Raw genomic sequence first — 13811 nt, 5'->3', positions numbered from 1 at the left:
TGTTACCCACAACACCTCCTGGTGAGGACAGGAGCAAAGGGTCATGGGAGAGTGCTGTCTAATCGACAGGGGCTTTGTGCATGAAAGTGTATATTTCTGTGTGTGTTTTTGTGAAAAGATAAGATAATTCCTAGTGATGGTAATCATCAAACAATATTGGATCTTTGAACAAACAGCCCTTTGAGCAATTTCGGAAAGAAACGTAAAAAAATTGCGTAAAAAGTCCAGTTCAAAATCAATTTAAAATTTCAGCTAAACATCCAAATTGATCCGACAAAGTAACAAAACACATTTGATCTGTTCATTTGACAAACTGTAATGAAAAGACTTGTAGTAGTACTGTACTGCATTCTTTTTCCAAATTATTGCAGGTTGGGCTCATCCATTTTAATGAGCAAAGTTGTTCATTAACTCATTTGCTCCCAAAAATGTATAAATATGTTCTATTTTAAATATATATATATTTAACATTTTAAATTAAGTGTCCCAAAGACGTATTTATAGGGTTTTTTATTTTTTATTTTTTTTATTTTTTTTTTTTATTTTTTTTTTTTATGTTGAGCATACAGAAGGCTTTGATGCAGCCTCTCAACTGCAGAGGAAGGGTGAAAAAAAAAAATGGAAGTAATTATAAAAACGTTCAGCAGGTGGCAGCAGAGTATAATAGATCAACCATGGCCATGAAGAAAACAAGCTGTTTCCTCACAATTCTAAGCAGATTTGTGAATAATGATGGAACTTAGCTACTTGTATATTATAATGCTAATTGCTGCAATACGGGAGCTAGAAATATACTTTTTTTCCTGATGAAAGAAAAGACTAATCTTTCTTTTGGTAGGTTCCATGTTTTATAGCAATAGAACACAATGTTCTGTGGGCTTTGCAAAAATCAGTCAAAATCCAGTAGAATGGGGTTACTTCAGTGAAAATGGGTGGGAGTGAATGAGTTAAGAAGACACTGTGTACACAATGAGACACCAAAGTATTATTTGTATACTGCAACACCATTAACTGTTTGAAAATTGGAGAATGTATGAATACTTTGTGTCTCAAATTGCCGTGAGGAGTCTCACCAAACTCACTCATATTGCATCTCATTCTTTCTAATTCTAAAAACCAGCAAAAACGTTGAATCTACTGTATATTGCCAAGATGCTTGCTCAGTGACCATAATATGGTTCTTTCACCAAAAGTAGCAGTAGTAGTAGATGTGCAACCCTTTAATACAAGCTCATTCTAAATTTCAACCCCAGTACGTACATTACAGTACAGTACATTTTATTTTGCCATATTATGTACACTACTATTCATTTGTGACAGTAATCTACCAGTTAATTGTAATTATATTCAGCAGTGCAGGTGTGCATGCGTACTGAAAATAGCTATGTAAGTGCCAGATTCAATTGCCTCATCGCACAGCTCAGTCAGTCAGCATGCCTGTCAGTAGGCCAGCCAACAGTCACTGACGTCCATGCCTACAGTTGAAATGTCGTCGTCAAGAGGGCAGCCATTATTGCTTCCTAAGGCTAACTTCAGAATAAAATATTCCTAAAGCATCGATGCCTATGTGCAGTATTACTTGTTAGGCTTTTATTTTGAAGTTGGCAATTTTGGCGCATTGCATACTTGTAGTGTGAATAACCATTGGTGGTGGTTGACTTGACTATGCTGGCTCTCACGCAAATGGCTGCTATAGACTCAAGGAGTGGGAGCAGTGGCTGAACTTGGGCTGGTAACTCTCCAAGCTAATAAGAATAAGAATAAGAATAAGAATAAGAATAAGAATAAGAATAAGAATAAGAATAAGAATAAGAATAAGAATAAGAATAAGAATAGAGGCACAGTGACTGAGTAGTTAGCATGTCCGCCTCCTTGTGCTGAGGACGCAAGATCGGGTCCAGGCTCCGGCCTTCCTGGGTGGAGTTTGCATGTTCTCCCCGTGCCTGCGTGGGTCTTCTCCAGGTACGCCGGTCTCCTCCCACATTTCAAAGACATGCGTGGCAGGTTAATTGGGTTTGCCGAATTGTCCCTAGATGTGCTTGTAAGCTTCCTGGCTGGAGGTGGGGTTCCCGGGGGCTGGGGGGCTGCGGGATGTTTTTTTTGGGGGGGAGGGGGGGGGGGGGGGCTGCAGTGTGGGGTGATGGGGGTGGGGGGCGTCTGGGGATTTGGGGCGGCGGGGGTTGGGTCGTTGTGGATGGCAGGTGTGGGTGGGGCGTGGTGGGTTCGTGGGGGCTGTGGGCCGGTTTGGTGCCGTGGGAGCCTGCTGTGCTGCGTTGGGTCTGGGGCGCTGGCCGTGTCGGAGGTAGGGGCGCTCCGGGTGTCTGGCAGGGTGTGCTTTGGCGCTGCCGTGGCTTGAGAGGCCCTGGGGGGGGGCTGCGCTCGCCTTGTTAGACCGCGGTCAACGGCTCCCCTCTTTGGTGGAGGTTCTTATGCGTGTCAGATCCATTAGACCAGCATCTACTGAAATTCAAACAGAATTTGCTTCTCCCCCCCACTGCTCGCTGAATCAGTGGGTGCTGGTGTCTGTGGATCTCACTCTGCTTCATCTATCCTTCCCTCCTTCCTCTCTATAGTTTATCCTCTGGTCTCTTGAGATCTCCCTAATCTATTGGAATTTAGAGGTTTCTGGGGTTGGCGTAAGACTGGTTTTGTAACCATGTGGGTGGCAGGTGGTGTTTGGTTGGTGCTGTTTTTCACTTTACTTCATTTTTATTACCTTTGATCTTTCCTCTGGTCTCCTGACCTTCTGAACTTTACGACTCTGGCGAGACTCTGAAGTATCCGGTTCAGGTGAAGGGTAATGGGATTTTTATTAGGTTTCAGGTGAACTAATGAATACAAATTCATATGAATTCACACGCACGTATGCACGCACACGCACACACACACACGCATGCATGCACACCAGTGTACACACAAACGCAGAGGCACGCACACACACACAAATGCGCACATACGCACGTTAAAAAAAATAAAAAGAGTGCAATGATGATATGTTGAATCGGTAAGACTGCCGAATGAACAATTCTGAGCTCTCAAAAAAGAAGAAAAAAAGAAGAAGAGATTTCAGTCATAACTGTTCATATAAAAAGGCAAACTGTTACAGAGAGCAGTTTAAGGTTATGCGATGGGCTGAAACCAGTGGGAAAACGAAGTACAGTGTTCCCTCGTTTTCCGCTGGGGTTAGGTTAAAAAAAATACCCGCAATAAATGAAATCCGCGAAGTAGTTAGCTTTATGTTTTACAATTCTTATAAATGTTTTAAGGCTCTAAAATCCCCTACCACACAATTTAGACACTTTTCTCATTGAGGCATTTACATGTTCTCACATTTCTCTCTTGTTCAAACATTGATAATGTTCAAAACTTCATAAATTGTATAAATTTTTTATATTACTGCAAAAAAATATGCAAAATTGCACTTAAAAAAAAATCCGCGATACAGCGAGACCGCGAAAAGTGAACCGCGTTATAGCGATGGAAGACTGTACAAACTACAGCTAAACAACAAAAATAAGGAAACATATTGATGCATAACTTAGAAGAGATACTGTATAACAGATAACAAGGCTAAGTAAGGAAAAGTGTAACTAAAGTTAAAATTCTAATTCTATGATTGGTCGGCCAATGAGTGTGCTGTGACTGCAGATGAGGTCTTACCTATGCAGTAACAGAGCAGGATAGAGAGCAGTATAGACAGTCCTACTGCACTGAGGGCTGTACACCTAAAAATGAGAGCATATCATATATATGTATTGTGTGAGCCTTGTAATGTTTTGATTTGAGTTTTCACACCCCCACCAAAAAAAAAAAAAAAAAAGGAATTTAGACATGCTTGTCTGAAATATGTTGGGTTCTGTGGTATTTTCAAAAGAGTAAAAATTTCCGCGGAAATTGTGGATGACTGCTGACTCTTGCAAGGTGGAAAGCCAAATGTTTGTGTACTTTACCTCTCAATCAGTCAGCAAGCTAGCATTAGTGTGCTAAGCTAACGTAACATTAGAATTATCATAATTTAGCATTAGCATTATCATGTTAAGTTAGCATTAGCATTAGCATGCCAAGTTAGCATTACTATTAATATGTTAACTTAGCATTAGCGTGCTAATTTAGCATTAGCATGCTAATTAGCATGAACATTAGCATTCTAAGCTAGTATTAGCATGCTAAGCTAGCATTAGCATTAACAAGGTAACTTAACATTAGCAATAGCCTGCTAACATAACATTTGTATAAACATGCTAACTTAGCATTAACATTAGCATGCTAAGCTAGCATTAGCATGCTATGCTAGAATTAGCATTAGTATGCTAACATAAAAATTAGCATTAGCATGCTAACTTAACATTAGCATGCGAACATAACAGATGCATGTACGATAAAGTGGCATGTTATATTGTGATATGTTTTACAGTAAAATACTGTGCATTACTTTATACCGCTAGGTGTGAACTTACCTCCATGAGCAATATTTGGAGGATTTTTTAAACTTGAAGGCAGAGCGGGACAAGGTGTTTCTTGGCAAAGGTCTAGTAGGAGGTGAGTACACTGAGCCTGTTGCCATAGTGTAGCCGGGTGTTGCTGTGGAGAAGAGGGGGGTGGTACCTGTACCTGTCTTAAAAAGAAAGTGCCTGAGGATGAGAGACAAAAAAAGAAGAAAAAATATGTTACCCCATGTCCACACCTTGGCAGAATTGTTGGTACACATCCATTGAAGACTTGTCACTGAACAACTTGAAGTTGATGCAAACTGACAAGCCACAAAGCTTCTGGGAAAAAATCCTTTGGATTAAGCTTTTTGTTACAAGCCACATCAAATATACATTTCCAGATACAAAAAAGATGTTCTGGTGTTTTTTTTTTTTTGTTTGTTTTTTTTTTTTTCAAAATGAAACCACACAAGCTGTCTTGAATCTGTGCAAGACACAATGACATCCCCCCAAAAAATGACGCAGGCACTCTGGTGTGTGCACAGTGTAAGAAAGCTTGTTCTCGGTCTCTTGATTCAAGTCAACATAATGAAACAAACGCAGAGCTAAAAACACCCACAAAAGAACAATTTACAGTATTGGATTATTTGGAAGTGGTTTTCCTATTGAACATCTGTGGGAGAAGCTGAAACATTCAGTCTTGGAAAAGGAACCCTTCTTTGACTGCTGAAGCAAGTTGCTCTGAAGGCGCGCGGAAAAAATAAAAAATATGTAATTTTTGTCTTTCTTTAACAGAAGGGTACAAACAATTTTTCCTTTGCATGCACTGTATGCGAATGTGTCCCATTATGTTAAGTATACTACATAACAACCTGAACTAGTTAAGTAAAAAAAAAAACTTTAAACATTAAAAAAATATATATTTGTATCTTCACGATTTAGTCCTAATATATTTGTTTGCTCCAGTAACAAAAAAACTAGGTGTCATGGTTCGGTTCTCAGCCTGTTGTGCTTGTGTGTGTGTGTTCCAGTGCCTGCAACGAGGGGGGCGTTCCCCAGCTCCGCACCTGCAGCGCATTGACAATCAAAGCTTTAAAAGGACTCCGAGGAACACAGCACGTCGTCGGATTATTATTTGCTCATCTTCGTGTCCAAGTGTTCTCCGCGTTTCCTTGTTGGTAAAGTTTTTTGAATCTGCCGTCGTCTTTAGTTTACTTGTATTCACGTGTGTGTTTCCGCGTCGCCTTTTGTTGTTATTCTCGTGTGATTGATTCCGTGTACATTTCGTGTCGTCCTTGCCGGGTGCAAGTGATTTAAGTTTTTCTAGTCCTTGCTGTTAGCAAGTGTTTTTTGTTACGTTAGTTCTCCTTGCCGTTTGCAAGCGATTTTGGTTATGTCAGTTTTCCTTGCAGTTGCAAGCGCTTTTTGTTACATTCGTGTTCCCTGCCTTTTGCAGGAGTTTTGTGTTTTCCAATTCCTCCTTGCCTTTTGCAAGTGTCCTTTGTTACTGCCGTGTCCCTCGCCTGTGTGCAGGGGCACCGCTGAAAATTTCGTTGTCTTGCCTGCGCGCAAGCTTTGTGCTTTCTGTTTTTCCAAAAGAATAAATCGAGGTTGTTTTCCTCCTCCGAGCCTGCCTTTTTGGGATCTGTTCTTTATCGACTCTGTCGAGTCCTTACAGAATAATCCGACCATGGATCCCGCCGACTCGGAGAAGGTGAGACAGGCGTTGGCCAGCCAGGGGCAACGGGTTGGGCAAACCGAGACCACCTTGGTAGGACTCCAAGAGGTGGTAGGCAGGCTTGCTCACCGGTGCGAGCAGATGTTCGCGAGGCTCGAGCAGCTCGGTTCCCGCGTACTAGACTCGGAACTTCCGCGAACGGACTCAGCCACGTTGGCTTCCCCAGCAGCTCCAAGGGAACCCGTTTTGCCCCACCCGTCGCGCTATGACGGACAGCCGGGTGGTTGCGGTCAGTTCTTGCATCAATGTTCGCTTATTTTCGACCAGCAACCGTATACCTACGCTCGTGACCCATCTAAGATTGCTTTTATTATGAGCCTCCTGTCTGGTCAAGCCGCTACATGGGCGATGGTGGTGAGCAACTCACGACCAGACCTCCGGTCCTCCTTCCCGATTTTTGTTTCTGAATTTCAACGTGTGTTCGACCATCCAGTCAAGGGGAAGGAGGCCGGAGGTCGGTTGTTAGACTTAGTGCAAGGAGAAAGATCCGTCGCTGACTACTCGATCATGTTTCGTATTCTGGCCGCGGAGAGCGGATTTGATGACTGTGCTTTGCGAAGTATCTTTCGTCGGGGATTGAATTCTGTACTCAAAGATGAACTGGCGGTCCGTGACGATACGAACTCTCTCGAGGGACTTATTGAGCTCACCATTCGGTTGGACAACCGCTTACAAGAGCGGCACCGAGAGCGAATCAGTGAGCGGCATGGGCCATCCGCCAACCCCCGCATGACTGGACTCAGCCTTGTCGACCACGCGGAAGCACGTTCCCTTCCGGGCACCCCAGCTGGCACAGGGGAGCCCATGCAGGTCGGAGGTGGACGCCTGCATCCCGAGGAGCGCCGCCGTCGGTGGCTCACGGGAGCCTGTCTCTATTGTGGTCAACCAGGGCATCGGGTGGCTTCCTGCCCCGCGAAACCACAACGTCGGACGCAACCGACCACACGACTGGGGACTGGGGGGACGTGCCAAGGAGACCCAGGAGTCCGGAATTGACTCGAACCAGGGTAAGCAGCTACCGGGGAGAACCGAACCCAGCCTTTCGTGTAGGACTAGCGGTGGGATTCGACGGTTAGAATTGTCAGGGGAATTGTCCGATGGCGGTATGAATCTAAAGATTAAGGCACTCATAGATTCGGGGGCCGACGATTGTTTCGTCGACCCGTGTGTGGTCGAGGCGCTGGGGAGCACGGTGGAACCATTAGAAAAGGTTAAGGAGGTTTTTGACCTCGATGGGCGGTTACTAGCACAGGTCCGTCATGTTACCAGTCCACTTACCTTGAGACTGTCGGGGAATCATGTTGAGAAAAGGAGTTTTTTCGTTATGCCATCCCGCGCTGCTCCGCTAGTATTGGGGCTCCCTTGGCTAAAGACTCATAATCCCGACATCGATTGGGATAAGCCCGCGTTGGAGAACTGGAGTCCTTTCTGCCACGCCCACTGTTTGCGGTCGGCAGAAGGGACAACCACGGTGCCCGTAAGTCCGGCTCCAGAAGCTATTTGCCTCGATCAGGTTCCGGAGGAATATCATGACTTAGGAAAGGTGTTTAGTAAGGACCGTGCCCAAGCTTTGCCGCCCCATAGACCATACGATTGTGCGATTGAACTGATCCCCAATGCGCCACTTCCGAGTTCGCGCCTGTATCAAGTATCCCAGCCGGAACAAGAAGCCCTGCGGGAATATATCTCGAGTTCGCTGGCCAATGGTCAGCTCCGTCCGTCCAAATCACCCGTGGGGGCGGGGTTCTTCTTTATAGAGAAGAAAGATAAGACCCTTCGTCCCTGTGTGGATTATCGGGGATTGAATGATATTACCATTAAGAATAAGTACCCGCTTCCGCTGTTGGACTCGGCATTTGCTCCGTTACAGTCTGCCCGAATCTTCTCCAAGTTAGATTTGCGTAGTGCATACCACTTAGTTCGCATCCGAGACGGAGATGAATGGAAGACCGCGTTCAAGACTCCCCTAGGGCATTTTGAGTATTGCGTCATGCCTTTCGGGTTAACGAATGCGCCCGCGGTGTTCCAGTGCCTAATTAACGATGTCCTCCGGGACATGTTGAATGCCTTTTGTTTTGTCTATTTAGACGACATTCTAATCTTCTCGCGAGACGAGCACGAGCACCGACAACATGTTCGCCTAGTTCTCCAGCGCCTATTGGAGAATCGACTCTACGTCAAAGCGGAAAAATGCGAGTTTCATTCGAAGTCTGTACAGTTCTTGGGCTTTATTATTGAGGGGGGGCAATTGCGAGCAGATCCGATTAAGACACAGGCCGTGGTCGAGTGGCCGAGTCCCACAACTCGTAAGCAGTTGCAACGGTTTTTGGGCTTCGCCAACTTTTATCGCCGGTTCATTAAGAATTATAGTTTACGGGCCGCCCCACTGACTAGATTAACGTCGAGCAAAGTTTCGTTTAGGTGGACACCTAGCGCCGAGAAGGCTTTCTCTGAACTTAAGCAGTTGTTCATAAATCCACCTGTATTGATCCACTCTAATACTGATCTCCCCTTTGTGGTCGAGGTTGACGCGTCGGATTCAGGAGTGGGGGCGGTCCTGTCCCAGCGGTCGCCAGAAGATGGGAAGCTCCACCCCTGCGCCTTCTTCTCCAGGCGTCTAAGTCCAGCAGAGCGCAACTACGACGTGGGGAATCGGGAGTTATTGGCGATCGTCCTGGCGCTTCAAGAATGGAGACACTGGCTGGAGGGCGCAAAGGAACCTTTCCAAGTACTGACCGACCACAAGAACTTGGCGTACCTCCGGTCAGCTAAGAGACTCAACTCCAGACAGGCACGCTGGGCCCTACTCTTCGCCCGATTCCACTTTGTCGTGGACTACCGCCAGGGTTCCCGGAACCAGAAGCCGGACGCTTTGTCCCGAATGCATGACGTGGCTTCTCCCGAGACGGGGACGGAACCTATTCTGCCAGAACGTTGTTTTGTGGGCGCGGTATGCTGGGAAGTGGAGAAGAGGGTCACGGAGGCACTGGAGGGAATCACCATCCCGGAGGACTGCCCAGCCGGGAGACTGTTTGTCCTGGACCCAGTGCGGGCGGAGGTCCTGCAATGGGGTCACAATTCGAGAGTCGCCTGTCATCCGGGTATTCATAGGACTCTCGCCCTAATCGGCCAACGGTTCTGGTGGCCGGAAATGAGGAAGGACATCACCGAGTTTATCAAGGCCTGCACCGCTTGTGCATGCGGGAAATCTTCCCACCAGCCTCCGGCGGGACTACTGCGGCCTCTACCCATTCCTTCGCGGCCGTGGTCCCACATTTCCCTAGACTTCGTCACTGGCCTCCCTAGGTCAAGAGGGAATACAGTAGTTTTGACTGTGGTGGACCGGTTCTCCAAGCTTACACATTTCATAGCTCTCTCCAAACTGCCTTCATCCTGGGAGACAGCACAACTCCTCATCCGGCACGTGTTCAGGCTACATGGACTGCCGGTGGACTTGGTGTCTGACCGTGGGCCGCAGTTCATAGCCCAGGTCTGGAGAAAATTTTGTAAACTGTTGGGAGCCACAGCCAGCTTGTCATCGGGGTATCACCCACAGACTAACGGCCAAACAGAAAGGGCCAATCAGGACCTGGAAGCCGCCCTCCGGTGTGTCTGCCTGCACAACCCCGAATCCTGGTCCACGCATCTACCCTGGATTGAGTACGCCACCAACACCTTGCCGTCTTCAGCTACGGGACACTCACCTTTCAGGGCGGCCTACGGGTACCAACCACCCCTGTTCCCTTCACAGGAGGGCTCCATAGAACTCCCATCGGTCCAACACCATCTACGGCGGGCTCACAAGGTGTGGCGGGAGACCAGAGCGGCGTTGTCCCGCACGGCTGACCGCAACAAAGAGATTGCTGATCGCCGGCGGCGGCCAGAGCCGGCTTACCGACCTGGGGACAAGGTTTGGCTCTCCTCCCGGGACCTGCGACTGGCTGGTGGGGCTAAGAAATTGGGTCCACGCTTCATTGGACCGTTCGAGATTCTCGCCATGATTAACCCTGTGACTGCAAAGCTCCGACTGCCCTCCTCCCTCAAAGTGCATCCAGTGTTCCACGTCTCCCTCCTTAAGCCTGTGACCCCCAGCCCACTGAATCCTCCCGCTCCTGCTCCGCCTCCTCCCAGGTTGGTCGATGGGGACCCTGTCTACACGGTCAAAGAAATTTTGGACTCAAGGTGCAGGGGCCGGGGCTTCCAGTACCTGGTCGACTGGGAGGGCTATGGACCTGAAGAGCGCCAGTGGATCCTCCGCTCCTGGATCCTTGACCCGTCTCTGCTCGACACGTTCTACGCTGCGCATCCTGATAAACCAGGTGGTCCGCCAAGGGGCGTCCGTTGAGGGGGGGGTACTGTCATGGTTCGGTTCTCAGCCTGTTGTGCTTGTGTGTGTGTGTTCCAGTGCCTGCAACGAGGGGGGCGTTCCCCAGCTCCGCACCTGCAGCGCATTGACAATCAAAGCTTTAAAAGGACTCCGAGGAACACAGCACGTCGTCGGATTATTATTTGCTCATCTTCGTGTCCAAGTGTTCTCCGCGTTTCCTTGTTGGTAAAGTTTTTTGAATCTGCCGTCGTCTTTAGTTTACTTGTATTCACGTGTGTGTTTCCGCGTCGCCTTTTGTTGTTATTCTCGTGTGATTGATTCCGTGTACATTTCGTGTCGTCCTTGCCGGGTGCAAGTGATTTAAGTTTTTCTAGTCCTTGCTGTTAGCAAGTGTTTTTTGTTACGTTAGTTCTCCTTGCCGTTTGCAAGCGATTTTGGTTATGTCAGTTTTCCTTGCAGTTGCAAGCGCTTTTTGTTACATTCGTGTTCCCTGCCTTTTGCAGGAGTTTTGTGTTTTCCAATTCCTCCTTGCCTTTTGCAAGTGTCCTTTGTTACTGCCGTGTCCCTCGCCTGTGTGCAGGGGCACCGCTGAAAATTTCGTTGTCTTGCCTGCGCGCAAGCTTTGTGCTTTCGGTTTTTCCAAAAGAATAAATCGAGGTTGTTTTCCTCCTCCGAGCCTGCCTTTTTGGGATCTGTTCTTTATCGACTCTGTCGAGTCCTTACACTAGGAACTATGCTTACTTTGTCAACATTACTTATCGGTAAGGATGGGTATCGAAACAGTACTTTTTTGTGTTATGGACCGATTTGGGACGGTACCTCCGAGCACCGATTCACGTGAAAACGGTGCCATGTTTTCGGTTCTGAAGCACGTCTTTCTAAATTGTGATTGTGCGGTAGTAGAACAGTTGACGATTTTCCAAGGCGCACATGAACGCAACATGTACGTACACCAGCGTACTGATGTCACCCACGTTATACCTTTATTTTTACTATTCCTCTCAGGCTGATTCGTTTTAAATTTTAAATCTTTATTTGTCAAGTTTTAGATATTGAAAAGTAACTGTATATTGATTTTTTTTTAATATTTTACTGTTAAATAAACAATGATGAGCATTTATTACCAGCCATGAGCATTTATTACCAGCCATGTAGATATACATTCAAATGTGAAAGGTACCCATCCCTACTTATCAGAAGCTAAATATACAGATCTCAGTAGTCGAGTGGCTGTCTCTGGTGTAATAACCTTATCCGTAAGGTTGTGGGTTTAATGTCGAAGTGTCCTTGAGCAAGACACTGAACTCTGATTTGCTCCCCAGTGGACCGGACAGCGCCCTATGTGGCAGCAGTCAACCATTGGGTGAATGGTGTGAATGGGTGAATGTGAGGCATATGCGCTTTGAGCACCATATGGTGTGGTTAAAGTTCTGTATAAAAAGCAGTCCATTTACTATTTAAATATTGTTTTTTGCCAGAGTGGTGGGTGGAACTAAAATGACATTTAAAAAGTACTCATGTACCCGTTAAGTTTGCCTTAGATTTAATTGACGTGTCCATCATTTTCCATCAATACAAAAGTTATTTCCGTTTACATGAACAGATTAGAGGACCTTCTGGCTCATTTTTGCAGTGATAAAAATCCCTGCAAAAAAAAAAAAAAAGTACAGTAATTATCAAGGTCACAGTGTCTAATTAATGACAGAGCTTCAGCTAATGAGCGTCTGCAATTACAATTACGACTTCTCTCTAACAAGGCAGTGTGATTAACAATTATAGCCGATTATAACAAGGCCCCTGTAATTAATACCTGCCTCAAGGCTAGTTGTGAAGAAAGCTATAAGGGCAACAAAGTTGGGAGATCACAGTGAATGGTGTGAAACAGAATAAAGAGGACACATAGAGGCAATACACTGAACAATGCACTGGATGTTTGCAATATGTTGTGCACGGCAGTTTAATTTAAGAAGCAGACTGTAGGATTTAGCAACATCTTGTCATGACTCATCAACCTTCAGGCTGCACCCAAAATCACGCCTGTATGATCAAAACACACAGTGTTATCTATGATGACCTTCATTCATTTCTCCAACAAGTTTTTTTCCACTTCTGTTTATTGCTGAATGTAAATATGTTATCCCGCAACATAGTAGTAGGATTTCCAGCTGTCCCTTGAAATACGGAATCGTTCCGTATTTAGAACTGTAAGTACGTAACCTTGCTCTTGCAAGATGAATTCTCGCGGTATTTGTGAGTTCACAAACTCCGGAGAATACATCTTTTACCGAGCCCGTTGATTTCCACCGATCCGAACAACCAATCACAGAGTGACATTGTGTTTGGGGCGGGACATGCAACTGTGACAAAACCAGGAAGCCAGCGTCGACGCCAGGGCTAACAAACCTAACATGGACGAATGGACGCCACAATTAATTCTATTCTTGTAGAATTACTTGCCGTTTCCTTGTTGAATGTTGAACAGCGAGAGGCACTTCGTGCATTTCTAGCTGGTAAGATGTTAGTGCTTTTTCCGCGGCCGTGATTGGTCAAAACAAACGTGTACAATGCTGAATCGTCCAATCAGCTCGAATTATTGTACAGAATGGGAATGATGCCTTTCCCAAGCAAATTACCGTGGAGCGGTACCAGATGGATATTGCAGAGAACTCCCTTGATTGAAGCGCAATACCAATCTGGCTATTGCCAGGTTAGTAAGTATGCATCCCGTATTGAATTGTCAAGGCACGCACTTTGTCTGTGAGGGCCAAAAATAGTCCATAATATCAATGTCAATAGAAATAATGAACTAATTATTAATGAACTAATTCATTAATGAATTAATGGTAGAAGTACCCTCATACATTATGAGGGACTGGGGGAGGGTGGTGTCACGCCGCCACCAGAGTGGCGGTTCATGCTTTTGTTTTACAGTCATATTCCTGTTTTATTTTGATAGTCCTGACTCTACTCTCACCCCAGGTCACTTACCCTTCCTGCAGCTCAATGATTACCAGTCCACGCCCATGATCAGCACCACCTGTTTCCAATCAACCCGGACAATAAAAGCCACCTTCATTCTCCAGTTGGTTGCCGAAGTGTCACACATCTCAGTGCATAGAAGCGTCCTCCCAGTCCTCGTACCACAGTCCTTGTTTGATGTCTAGCCTTGCCTTGTCTTGTGCCTTTAGTTTGCCCTGGTTTTCCTCCCTTGTGGAGCGCCTTTTGTTGTCCCTGTTTTTGAGTGCCCTTTTTTGTATCTCCAGTTTGGAGCTCTTTTTGTTCAGCCTTTTTTCCCTCCTTGAGAGGCGATTTGAGT

The 13811-nt window shown here is 46.1% G+C and overlaps 1 protein-coding gene across 11 annotated transcripts in view; it reads right to left on the bottom strand.

Annotated features, from left to right (window-relative positions):
* tenm3 (teneurin transmembrane protein 3) overlaps positions 1 to 13811 on the bottom strand; it is a 289706-nt gene that overhangs the window by 110930 nt on the left and 164965 nt on the right. For all 11 annotated transcript variants that reach the window (XM_077525263.1, XM_077525258.1, XM_077525259.1 and 8 more), the window contains 2 exons: positions 4458 to 4631; positions 3661 to 3725 (listed from right to left, as the gene is read on the bottom strand). In XM_077525263.1, coding sequence (XP_077381389.1) covers positions 3661 to 3725; positions 4458 to 4631 — 239 coding nt within the window. The remainder of the gene's footprint in view (positions 1 to 3660; positions 3726 to 4457; positions 4632 to 13811) is intronic.

The sequence above is a fragment of the Festucalex cinctus genome, chromosome 6 (assembly GCF_051991245.1).
Source record: "Festucalex cinctus isolate MCC-2025b chromosome 6, RoL_Fcin_1.0, whole genome shotgun sequence".
Lineage (NCBI taxonomy): Eukaryota > Metazoa > Chordata > Actinopteri > Syngnathiformes > Syngnathidae > Festucalex > Festucalex cinctus.
Note: the sequence above shows the minus strand (reverse complement) of the source record. Positions and strands in the feature narration are given on the sequence as shown.